The sequence below is a fragment of the Anopheles stephensi genome, chromosome 2 (genome assembly GCF_013141755.1).
Source record: "Anopheles stephensi strain Indian chromosome 2, UCI_ANSTEP_V1.0, whole genome shotgun sequence".
Taxonomy (NCBI): Eukaryota; Metazoa; Arthropoda; class Insecta; order Diptera; family Culicidae; genus Anopheles; species Anopheles stephensi.
The window spans coordinates 25,887,533-25,900,891 of record NC_050202.1 but is presented as its reverse complement, the minus strand read 5'-3'; the positions used below and the strand labels follow the sequence as shown (position 1 = coordinate 25,900,891).

The 13,359-nt window shown below is 43.9% G+C and overlaps 1 protein-coding gene across 13 annotated transcripts in view; it reads right to left on the bottom strand.

The window, feature by feature from the left end:
* LOC118505936 (optomotor-blind protein) overlaps positions 1–8,370 on the bottom strand; it is a 132,211-nt gene extending 123,841 nt beyond the window's left edge. For 7 of the 13 annotated variants that reach the window (XM_036042442.1, XM_036042449.1, XM_036042453.1 and 4 more), the window contains exons 1-2: positions 7,457–8,124; positions 482–1,833 (exon numbers count right to left, since the gene is read on the bottom strand). In XM_036042442.1, coding sequence (XP_035898335.1) covers positions 482–1,074 — 593 coding nt within the window. In that variant the 5' untranslated portion in view covers positions 1,075–1,833; positions 7,457–8,124. The other 6 variants (XM_036042447.1, XM_036042448.1, XM_036042443.1 and 3 more) reach the window with 6 other exon arrangements.
* Between the last annotated feature and the right edge of the window lie 4,989 nt (positions 8,371–13,359).

Here is a 13,359-nt window from a genome sequence, read left to right as displayed (position 1 = left end):
GGCCTTTGAATGTTTATAAACCCCTTAAATTGTTGGGCTAATCTGAGGTTCCAAAATCCTTTGGAAACATTCATAAAACTTCGATTAAATCGATGAGTCTCTGATCAAATCATCGATGTTTTTCAAACACGCTTAAATCAGGACTAATCCATTAAATCAAACTTCGTTTTTTAAAATATTTTATAAGAAAAAACTAAACTAATTATTTTTGCGATAGTTACTATATCAAATTCAACCAAAGACGCACTTCATTCAATGCGTCCCAAACGACGAACCTTTTCTGCCCGCATATGTCAACCGTCGTACGCATGGTCCGAAATGCCGTCGGTAAATCGCACACGGGCCGTCATTCGAGGATTCTCACCGCCTCTTTTCACCGATTTCTATCCACTAGCTTCAGACCAACGTCGGTATCGTAACTTGTTGGGTCCCTTTTTCTTCCCCCCCCCCTTCACTTCCCCATCCCCACAGTAACACCTACCTGCCACTCTTGGTGATGACCATTTCCGTCCCGAGCTTGTGGAACTTCTCCCACAGCTCCTTCCCTTCGAGGGTCACCTTCGGATCGTCCACCACACCGTCATCTTCCGGCTGCATCGCCCGCAGTGGCCTCATCGCGGGATGATGCTGATGGGCGGCCACCGCCGCCAACACCACATCTTCCGCCGTCGTGTAGGCCGTCCCGAGCGGATGGTGAGCGTGCGGATGGTGGGGCGGCAGCTTCGGCAGCAGCGCACCCGGATACAGATGGGACGGCGGTGGGCCACCGGCCCCAGGGCCGCCCGACAGTGCGGCAAGGGCGGCGGCCGGGAAGTAGGAGGGTGGACCGCCGGCACCGGGCGGTGCGGTGCCGGCTGCCGTGGCCGCCATGTTGATAGCGGCCGCGGCTGCGGCGGCCGCCGCCGGCGAGTTTTGCTGCTGGGCTTGCGCTGACGGCGGCGAACCCGCGGTCAACAGCGACGAGACGCTGAAGTCAGTCGGTCGCGGTAGCTGCAGGAATGGATGATAGGCCATTCCCTTCGCCGGCCTACTGAAGTCGTCAGATTGGAGCAGTTCTTGGCCGTCGTATCTCATTACAACATCACCGAGGAGGGCCGTGGAGGTTTGCGGAGGTTGGGCGAGCAGCCGATTTTGTCGGAACCGATCTTCGCCAAGCGCCCTCACGATCTTCGCCGAAGGTTCGCACTGGGTTCCCGGTGGTTCACAGTACGGATTTACGGATAACACTGCTTTATCTCCGGGCACTCGGAACTCTGGACCTGTTTGTGTTTGCTTCTTGGCTACGAGAATTTCACCCGCACAAAGAAACCGTGTTCCTAGCAACCTTAAAACAATTCCGACCAAGCCTTCAATTCACTGCACCTGCACACAGAAAAACACACGATCGTGTAAGGATCAATCACCACCACCAGGCACCTGCTGGGGAGGTTTAATTCGTAACAATTCACGTTCGCACTGCACAAAACACCATTGACCAACTTTTTTTCCGGAATCTTTCAAAAAATCTTTCGATCCATCTTCTCTTTTTTTGTGCAACTTTGTAATCACTTCTCACTTTCGTACGTTAGCCTCAATTTTTAACAGATTTTATGTAGCATTTCGCAGGCCAATCACATTTTTGCACTACTTGCAGCCAGAAAATGCACTATTTTGTATATCTTTTCCTTTCTTTTACACACTTGTAAAATACACACACACACACGCCACTAGGAAAGATTGCGGGCTGTTATTTTCTCGTTCAATTTTTGCACTCGTTTTTTTTTTCAAAACTGTTGAATCGAAGTCGGCTTTTGGGCTATTGCTGGTTTGCGCATCATGCACACCGGAAGAACACTGTTTCGGATAAGAAATATTCGGAGAGAAGGAAAGGCAGTTAAGTAAAGAGTTGATAGGACTTCAGTGAAGATGAGGTATGTTACAAGAACAAGGTTATTTTAATTACAGAATCGTTCATAAGGAATGTAATAATATTTGAAGTAAATTTGCGATCTAAATTATATTGAGAAAGGATTGTTTAAGAAAATGCATCTACTTCAATAGATTTAAAAATAGCCTATCGGTATCGGTAGCTAACGATTCTATTCGTTATAAATTTTCGTCCTTAAAACACATTGTTTTGATAGGAGTTTTGCAGAACTGCATCACACACATTTGACACAGTTTCATCTCACAAGGCTCTAAGCAATAGAATTTTTAGAATTTCTCCCAAATTCTCCAATCAAATTTGTTCTTCAACCAGCAGTACACGGTTGCGGCTAGTATCTCGAGTAGGATTTTCTTCTACTCTATCCCTATAAACAAATCACATAGTAAAAAGCCACCGCCACACACAAAAACACACACTTTTGTATTATTAAATCACACACACAAAAACGTACACAGCAACCCGAATGCAAACGCAGATCGATCGAACAAAAATTACGCAAAAATCCAGGTGTACAAAAACTAATTACTCCACAGGATCATCAGGATCTTCGCGTCAGGATTTCAGACCAGTGTGTGTATGCGTGAAGAAGATGCAAGCAAGAGAGAGAGAGTGAGCGAGATAAAAAAAATGTAAATGCACAATACACAACAATGCACACACCGAGATGCACACACACACGCACGCACAAGCAGCCGGTCACCCCCCTTCTGTGGGTGTGGGAGGAAGGTGGAGGTGGGCTGAGAAGGGGGAAGGGTGGGAGATGCCCGCAATACACACTCACGCGCCACGCAAATCGCACGCAACACGCACGCCTCGATACGAACCTCACGCCGGTCGACTCTAGAATGAGTGAATGGTTGGCGCTGGCAAATGAATGAACAGGGAACCACCACCGCGTGGTGGTCTTCTTCTTACCCACACACACACACGCGCGCGCGAATGCAAACCAAACGCACACGATGACACCACCACCCCAGGCTAGAGGGTTGGACAGCACAGGGTTGGAAGCGAATGGTGAAAGAAAGGTGGGAAAAACAACACGTCCACAACCGGTCTGAATGTGTGTGTGTGTGTTGGTAAGCCTCTGTTCGTTTGTTTTTTTTCTGTCTATCTTACCATTCCTCGAAAACTACCCTCTATGCCAACGCGCGATAGTGTTGGTGTAATTCACCATACCACACACAGCTATGCTACCGGTTACGGCTGTGTGAGTGCGTGTGCTCGGGTTGGTGCCGGTTTAGACACCTTTCGTGTTGAAAGCCGCACCCTCTGTGGCTCTACGGTCGAGCGTCGATTTTCCCGTATTTTTCTTTTTCTTTAGTGTCCACTTTTCAACCTCCCCCCACTGGAAGAAGAAGAAGAAGAGCCTCTACACAAGAAAACACACAATTCAATGGCGTTTTTTGGTGTACAATGGGATACTCTTTCTCTCACCAGCTCGCGTTCTCTCTCTCTCCCACACACACACACACAGGCATGTCACGCTCTTTTTAAAGATGGCCACTCCCTCTAAGTGGTGTTATAATCGCCGCGGATTGGTTTGCGCGCGTTTTCTTCGACACTCCGCGACCAAGACATTTCTTTGTTCGCTCGGCGGTGCCGCTCTTGCCACACGTTTTTTCGCCCTGTCCACCGGCTGCTATGTGGAAAACTGCTCGAACACTTTAAAATAAATAAAGAGCATCGGGTGTCGTACTAGAAGAAGTCGGAGTCTTTAACTTGGAGTTGATAGTGTTGGAGGTGTACATCGGTGGGCTCTTAATGCTTAATCCTGGTGGAGAGTTTAAAGGCTCGAAGGGATATTCCCTGCAAGAAACTGGTTTCTTTTCTTTAACGTGCGAGAGTAACGCTTGGTTAAAGTGTGGAAGAAAGTCGACTTCAACTTCTCAACTAGAGCGAGATGGGATAATGCGATGGTGTCAGTATTTGTCACCAACAAAAACCCTAGAAGACACCTTTTTTGTGTAAAGGTTATGTGATGTAGAAGGTGATGAAGAGGCGTTAAAAGGAAAGCTCGGCTCAGATTTGTCGTCCGGTCTTGAGCGCTATTTCTTACCATTAAGTCTATATACCAATCACACCTTCATATGTACACACGGGTGCGCTCGTGTGCGTGTTTGTGTGTGCGAGAGTGTCAAATGTGAACAAAACTTCTTGGTGACAATATTTTTTCTTTTGCAAAACACCCCGATTTCCCGAGCTGTGTATGTAAACCATCCCCCAATTGGAATCTTCTTCCAATGTCTTCACTCGCCATCTCTTGTGGTCACCCTCTCTCTATCTCTCTCTCTCACTCTAGCTAATTGAACACATTTCCTTCGCCCTATAAGATTCTAAGCAGTTCCACCCACCACCTCACACCCAAGAAGAAGAAGAGAAAAAAGCACACACACACACAGTAGCGCGTTAAGCTTTAGGTGACACCAACACTTCTTTGGGTCTTCCCTGCGACCAAACCTCACTCATCTCACTTCATCCCGCATCGGGGCGAGCTGGTGTGAAATTGTGAACCGCCAGTTTTTCCCCTCCACACAACTACACACACACACGCGCGCGCAAAGAGTTTGCCCGTACTGCTCACACCAAATCCACTTCGGGTGACACATTCACACCAGAGCAGTGCAAACAGACAGGCGAAACCGCCCGGTGATCTTAGCAGGCCAAACATATTTACCTCGGCATTGCGCCCGTGCATCATCATCATTTCTCACCCCTCCCAACGGGGTGTGAGAATCTTTCACCCTCACCCTGGTGAAAAGAGAGCGGGAGTGAGAGAGAGAGAGCGAGATAGCAGCAGAGGACTTTTCTAAAGGGAAAAACTATACTGCGGCCTGCTGATGATGTACATAGGAGAAAGCAAGCAACCGTGGCTCGACACGACAGTCGAAAAGTGACTAACGGACGGAGAGTTTTCGTGGAAAGCAAAGGAAAAAATATACTTTCACAAACACAAACACACAAATGACAGTGTGTGTGTTTGATTGTGTTGATGTGGTGTGGTGTCTCTTTGTGGCAGTTATTTATTTTTCGCCTTACACACCTTTTCCCATTCCGTTGGTGTTGTGCTGTGTTTTTTGTCCACCATTTTTATCACCCCCGAAAAGGTTTTGGGGTTTGATCCTTTCTATGGCTTTTGATGTTTTCTAGCTTTACGCTTGTATGTGTGCTCGTTCGTTTTGTTTTTACACTGCTCCTCTATACAATTTAACACGATGATGGCTTTTGCTTCCTTTTTTTTTGCTTTGCTTTTCACCATTTCCACAATTCTTTTGGGGAATTTTATGATGCCGAAAGTAAACGTGTAAGTGCATGTGCTATTTTTTGTTTGCCTCTTTCGATTAAACCCAGCAACGATAAAGCTTTTATGTAAATAGCACACACAAAACACAACCCCCCCAAAAGCGAAAGTTAACAATTCCAAACATACTGTACCGCACTGGGTGGTTAGATAAATGGTCCCGACACTGTTGTTCGGCCACTTGAGCCTTCGCCGTGCGGCTGGTTCTTCTTCTGTTTCAATTACTTGGAAGATTAATTGTCCGGTAGTGTTACCATTAATTGACATGTACGTAAATTGTGCTCACATGCAACGGTGGACCCGGTGAGGTGAAACGATTATGATTTGATTTAGGATTTTTTTGTTGTGGGTGTTTGCCAGCTTGGAAACAGATGTACTGTGCTTTTAGAACTTTTGTTTTGTTTTTATTGCTACTTTTAGTGGCTAAAGTTCGTTGCTGGGGTCCTTGGTTTTGGTCTGCGCCAAGGAAGGATGCTCGTTACTAGTGTACTACCGACGGCAAAAATAGATAAATATTTTTAATATTTAATTTAATATTTCCTGTGGCCGTCACGTAGGAATGTAAAGAAAACAGCTAGAAAATTTTCACCATTTCACTTTTTTTCTTTCCAAAACGCTATCCCTTCGCTATCCCTATTTTACGCTTCATTGGAAACCAATTTCAATCTTGCTTAACGAATCTGCTCAGTTTTCCTTTCTTTGTGTGTGTTTGTGTGTGTGTATTTTTCTATGAGCTTCCGGTGTAGAAACATTCACTCTCCATACACAGTAGCACAAACAGGAACGCGTGCGTACAGTCTTTTGAATTTTCAAAACTCATCATACCTTTAAGCATACAACAAAGCTTTAGAGATATCCTTTAAGGGAAAAGAGTGAATAGTTGTGTGTCGTACATATGTACGTTTTTGTGTCAGTTTTATGGGCTTTTGAACACATAATACAATCATTTTTAACAGACTTATCTTCCCTCCATCGATAGAAATAATGTTCTATGTTTATGTCCTCGAAATGCTGCTCTTGTACTCCACCTTTTACTATGAAAGTAAGCTAAGCTTAAGCTGTTTCATTCGTTTATGCATTAAAATAATTATGGATTTATTTCCAACAACGAAAAAGTTTCATTGAAAGTATAAATATGTTGCGCTAAGTCACAATTATTGGGCCTAGAAACCTTTGGCTATATTAATTACTAGAGTTCGAGAAATTTCGGTAAGCAACGATGCTGTTAGGTCTCAGCAACGAGCCCTAAAATTCTAATATAAATAAATTCCCTAAGATTCTTCTGATGGTAGGTTTATTAGTAACAAACCAAACAAGTATTTAATTTGAGAATCTACCGAAGGCTCTCAAAAATAGAGTCACAACATTTTAAATCGCTTAGAACGACACGAACTATTAAACTCAAGCTTGATAAGGTGCGTAAGTGTCATAAAGAAATACAAACAAGAATCAATCTTTTCCCCTTCGTTTATTTAGACTAACAGTTCTCCGAAAATAAAAGTATATAAATGCTTTTGCATTTGGTTCTCAATATACTTTGAGCTCAATTCAAGGAAAAAAGGGAAAGCTTTTAAAAATAAAAACCGTTTTTTTTCTAAACGGCTAAACAAGTCGAACGTCTATTATTTTCAAAAAAAAGGTTAGCTGCATGAGGTGCACATGAGTTGACAGTATTCTGCGAACCATATCAGATAAAAACTCTGGTTTTGCTAAATAGAAGCCATTTCACTGCGATGAAATGTGAGGTTTTCCGAATCCTTAAACAGTGGTTTTAGGTTTGAGAGCTTTCTAAAAAGAATTCTCAACCCGTATTTGGTCTTTCTTATCTCATCATCCAAAAATTGGTTTGAAACATTCCGTGAGCATCAGATTCGGAAATGATTCATTGTATCTTATGCTTCTTATCCAGAGATTGTTTCCACTGTTGTTAATACATCGTTAGATTTTTTTAATTATAAATTGGTTTTTCCTTTGACTGTAAAAGAACAGTTGGTTTTGAGCAGTTTCCCGGGCTGTAAACAGTTCTCATGAGCTCTTCACGAAGAATCTCAATGAAAATAATAATTAAAAATATTAAACAAACAGTATAACTAAAGTGATAATTGGTAAGTATAACTTGGTCACCACTCACAATCTCATAGGCCCACAATTTTGAAACCATTTAAGTAGAACTTATTAGCAAGCTTGTCGCTTGGTGCAAACGCTTCGTTTGTTTACCCTTAAACACTTACTTTTTCTTTGACAATTCCACACAGATCTTAGCACGATTTAATTGGTGCTGAAGAACCGTGCTGTAGCACGAGTAAGATCCATCTCAATTCACAATTGAACGCTTGCTTCCCACTGGTTGGTTTTTATCTTGCATTGCGTTTGAGCATCACAAATACACTGTTTGTTGCACTGTTATTGAACTTTGTTGCTTGCTTTCTGTAAGCGATTGATGTATTCACTATGCACCACTCATGCACCAATTTTAATGTTTTCACCGCTTCAATCGTACTCGTAGCTCGCAGCATACTCCATTCTCTCAAGCGAATTTGGCCGAATACTTTAACACATCACGCCCAGAAATTGCACACACCGAAAAAAAAAAAACACACGCAAAAAGAACGCCGTTAAACAGAAAAGCAAATTAACAGAAAACGCACACAGCACACGCTCGATGTAAGGAAACCCAACCAAGTCCTCGGGCGAGGTGAAGTGAATTCGCCTAAACGCCTTTATTCGCTTTTCCGTGTTCGAGCCGCTCGAACCGCACGGTCGGTCGGTGATTCGCCGTCCGTCCCGTCGCAGTTTTGCTGCACTACGCCGCGCACAACAACGAAACCAAAACCCGCCAGCACTGCGTAGTGTGGTTCGCCGGTGTGAGCCGTTTGCCGCTGTCCGCGCTCGGTGAACGAGTTTTTCTCACTGATTCGCTCGAGTCTCGGCCACGGCTCGTCATCGTCGCCGTTTTGTCGCAAAACGCGTCGCTACCAGACGCCTTTCCAACTTCCAAACTACCACCCCCCCCTCCCCCCCTACCACCCTTTACCCCACGTCCCCTTCACCGCCTCCTCCTCCTTCCCCTCTTTACCCCATCCTCCCTCGGGCAAGCATTAGCCGTGCAAAAACCCACCCATACCTTCTCTACGCGTTATCACTCTACAAAAACCACCCCACATGACTTCCACCTAGACATTCACCCTCTCCCCACACAGAATACCAACCAAAAACGGCTTCGGAACGCTGAAATCTGTTGGGGGTAGAGGGGTGGTTTAGGTGGCGACGCAACATGGCGCAACAACGAGGCGAGTGTGAATCGAAGGTGCGCACTTTTCTGGTGTTGGTTTTCGAGCCCCGAAGGTGACGCGCGACTCACCACGGTGGACGCAGGGTGATGTAGAAAGCCAGAGAGAGAGAGAGAGAGAGAGAGAGAGAGAGCGAGAGGCATTGTGCGAGAAAGAGGGCGAGCGAGAAAGAGAGGCGAGAGAGTACAAAGGAGAAAAACGATAGTGGAAAAGAGTAAATAGTTTCCCTCTCCTTTTTGGGGTGGTATGCTCTTCGGGGGGGTGGTTGATTAGGGTGGTTGGTGAGGGGTTGGTTGGAGGTGGCTTGGTGCCGATATTAGCGCGCACACTCACTCGCAGCTCACAATTTTAACGTTTCACCTTTCTATCGCACTCTCACTCACAGGCGATCTCACTCTCTCTCTCTCTCTGCTCTCTGTGTGTGCGCTGAGCGAAAAAGAAAAGCATCCAAGAAGGGCACACATTCGCATTTTCTCACTCCTTCTATTTGCGCTGTGTGTGTGTGTGTGTGTGTGTAGGTGATAGGTTTTCTCGGGAAGAAAACTGACCCCACACCGTGCGACCGTATGGTGCGAACTGATGGAGGCGCCCAGTTAATGGGCGAAATGTCCGTTTTCGTGTTCTGTGCCCGAACTCGAGAGTGTTAAAATTTGTTTGGAAACAAACGGCTCGCACACACACACACTGCTTCCCTCAAACACTGAAGAGCCGATGAAAGGTGTTGATTTTAAAATTACATCGAGGATGCTCTAAGTTTTCGCGCAACGCTTCCAGGGCTGCCGATGCTACTGAGCAGGATAATCGATAATCTCTTGTCGAGTGGAGTTAGAGGTTTACTTTTTTTTTGCTTTTCCTAGTAGCTGCTACTCTCTGGGGATAAGTGAAGACAAGAATTCGTTCGGGATTCGTTTTGATGTTTAATATCGTATAAAACTGGCCTCTGAATGACTTTTTGTGGTAAAAATTCTGAAGAAGTTATTCTTACAGGTCGTTTTAGCGCAATTTAACTTCGCAATTCTTGTGTTCTCTTAATCATTTATATTATAATACATAAAATATAAGTTACTACACTCAATCATTGCTTCTTTATCACTTAAGACTCATTATGAAAACCTCCTATTTCTTATAAATCTACTAATGCCTAATCTCATGACACCTCAATTTATCGTATCGAAACTTTATTTTGCCATAAAACAAAGTGCAAAAAGTCCATAAAACATCAAAGCAGCCGGTGGTCCAGCTTTCGTTTGTCTTGGCGAGCTTCGTGTAAATTTTCACGCCTTTCCAAGCGTGAAACAAACGCAAGCTTTTCGAGAGGAAATTTCCACTGAATTTTCCAGCATCCAGTCTTCCGGATCCAGTCCTCGGTCCGCACCGCCGTAGATAAGTGTTCGTAAATATCGGCACCCTTCTAACCGCTTTTTCCTATTTTCCCTGGAAGCCTTCGAAGCCGAACTTTCTGCAACACTCCCGACACCGAACACCGCACGCCGTGAGGGGAAAATGGGGCCCGCGAAACGTACCCAGGTCAAACTTGCCGGGCGAACGAAAACCGTGTGAGACGCACCGTTCGATAGGGGCGAGCCGAACGGGCGCTTTTTGTTTTCGCTACGCTCAAGATGACAAACACTGTGCGCCCCCTCTGGACACGCCTTTCAAGCGCTCTGTAACGGGGAGAAATGCATTTTCTTTCCCTGTCTGTATGGTGAGCGAGTGAACGGGATAACACTATGCTGCTGCTGCTGCTCGGGAGTATGTTTATGCTGCCGCATCGCAGTAGCATTTAGCCGAACGATGGCAAAAGCAGATAGAACCGTGGCGAGAACGGACCAGTGTGTTCATTCCGGACACGGACAACACGGAGACTGGATTCGATGGACGTGTGCAAGATTTTCCCGTGACGTAGGCAGAGAAAATGTAACTCTCGTAATGAATCAGGAATGGATGAGTAGTTGGTGCAAATTATTTGTCAATGTTTTCCCATTTGAACTACTAGACTAGACTGTGCTTAAAACATGAAACTTGCCATCCGTTCATCGGGATAAAAGCATCGGGAAAAATTAACGGCTTGAAATGAAAATTTTGCTTCAGTTTGGTTTTACGTTGGAAGAATGGCAGTTTTACCTTAACACACACACAATACTAAACCTAATCTAAACCTTCATCTTGTGGACATTGTTCCACCATAAATTTCTCACTGTGAAAAACTATGTCCCCGACGGGAAAATTCTAGTCGAATCACCCTTTCAAAATATCTAGCTTACTGTGCTAGTTGCCTGTTCTGTTTAGAATTGATTGTTTAGTGAGTACAGTTTTATGCTTCTACAATAATAACAATAAAGTAGTAAAAGTATATCTTAAATGGACAAGCTTTTCATGCTTAAAATGAACTAACTTCTAGCAAGGAAAGGCTTTTCTATTTGAAGGAGAAATTAAATAAATTAGCAAAGTAAATTTTTAGAGAAGATGGTATTAGTTACAAGAAAAGTGTATGAAGCTCTTTGATGGCAAAATGGTATATTGCGATAAACTCTTAAACATAAGTATCAACTAAACATCCAAACATCAACATTCACACATCCTTCACACATCAAGAACATAATGATTAATAGAAGTAACTGAACTGAATAAATAAAACAAACTCAAAAATTATGAAATTTAACTTTAAAAAAAATCTGAAGGAAGAAACAAAGTACAAGGAGGAAATGTCTTGTATTGTATAATATCAGCACAAAATCTACTAAAGTTACGACACTGAGCAGTCATAATAAATTAAACATTCATAAATAAATTATAATATAATAGAATAAATCTAATAAAAACATTTATTGAAACACACTAAAACACATACAAACTCTCCTTCTCTTTTCTTGGGCTAACGACCTCTTAAGGTTATGCCTTTCTGGTCTACTAGACTTAAAGATACCACGAAGTTGGATAGTCAGTATCCATCACTATGGGAGAACGATCCGGGTCGGATTTGAACCTCGATCCTGCCGTATGAAGATCGGCCCCGTCTTCATTTCTACCACCGGGTCGCCCTGAACTAATACAAACTAATCCTTCTAAATACTGATTGAACTTTATTCATTTAAGTTTTGAGTGTAATTAAACTATTTCAACCTAAAAACGTAGCAATTTATTACTTAAGAGCTTCAAATCAAATTAAACCAAGAAATTCTATCATAAATTATATAGCAATATTGAAAAAATGCTACGTTTGTAAGGAAGTATAATTATTAATAATAAAACTCGATTAAAACAATTTCCAACACAAACAAACTAATGCTTGAAAGTACTTAATTTAACTTAATGCACAAACTGTTAAACGCTTAACCGATAAGCAAAACGTTCAAACAGTCACTTTGTACCGAGAAAACTCGCTTCTGTCACCGACCTTTACCGGTTTTCTATTCCGAGAAATGGAGGGCAAAAAAGGGGTACCGTAGGGCGGCGGTGGTGGATTTTTCCCCCGGAACATCAAGCTAGGTGCTGAAAATTGCAACACTTCACCGGCGCTACACCCATGACCTATACCGAACGAATCGCACCACCTTTACCGACCGACCAAAAAACCTTCACTCTTCGCCCACCGAGCGCGACTCGTCGACGTAGATTTCCACGAAAAATTCCCCGACCTACCACCGACGTTTCCACCAGCGCTCGGGGGAAAAAAAAAGTCTAGTCTCGGTATGGCCTCGAAGCGTCAGGATCTTGGATGTTGGCCAAACAATGCGAGAGGAGTGGCGTCGGAAGGGAAGAAAACGGGGTAAGAAAAGCAAACTGCACTCCACAGCTTGCTGGTTCCGTTTTCTTGTTGTTGTTGTTGTTATTTTCCCGTAACGTCAATGCCTCAAGGATTGCGTTGTAGTGTAAGCGTGTGCTGTAAAAGCATATTGCCTTAGCAACAACAACAGCAACCTTAATGTACCTTACCCAGCATCTTCATTTGCTGAGGGTCGTTGCTATGCACAGTTTTTTGTTTTCCGTGGTGCGTAAGTGAGAAGATGAGTTTACTCCCAGATTCAAGGTGACTGAAATTTTGCTAACGTGATTGAGCTAGCTCTCGATTCAACTGAAGCTGTTGGATTCAAATTTCCTAAAACAAGACTTGCATCTAGATAATATACTTTCTAGATAAAACTATCCACCAAGAAGTCTTCAACGCGAATGGACTAGTTTCACTCACCATTCCCTGTGGAGCAGATCAATTTCCCCATTTTCCAGTTGCTATGGCGGGTGTAAAGATGTATCTGCTTCTGTAGATGCAGTTGGCACTCAAGACTTTGACGGTCTGATGCGCTCCGGTGGCGTTGGGCGGCGTTGCGTTCTGAGCTTCCACCAAGTGCTTCTGCTGTCCATAATTGCATCAGGCAGATTGCGTGCGTTATTCGTTCCGTCTTCCTATTCCTGCTAAGTTTTCTGTACTGTGCTGCTGTCCATATCCACCCATATTCTATCCTATCCTAGTGTTGCATGATATTATAGGTAGTAAGCGAAAAGTAGCTGAGATATAAGCAGAATATAGTTAGCTTATTTTGAATAGCTTATTTAGCCTTAGAGAAAGAGTTGTTCGATTTTCTACACACGCCAGATGAGAGTAACATCATGCGTACGCCACACCATGTCACCATGTATCGCACAGCACTCAGCTGCTTCAGCCGGGTGCCCTTGAAGCTGGGAACAATAAGAACAGATATTCCCTCACGGAAACATCATCATACCACGCGGGCCCATAAATAGAATGCGTAAGTGTTCCCCGGCAAAGAAAGGAATTCTATACCTAGTTTGCCACATTACGCCCGAAACGCAGCCAGCCACACCTTTGCTCCTGCTTCTTCGGT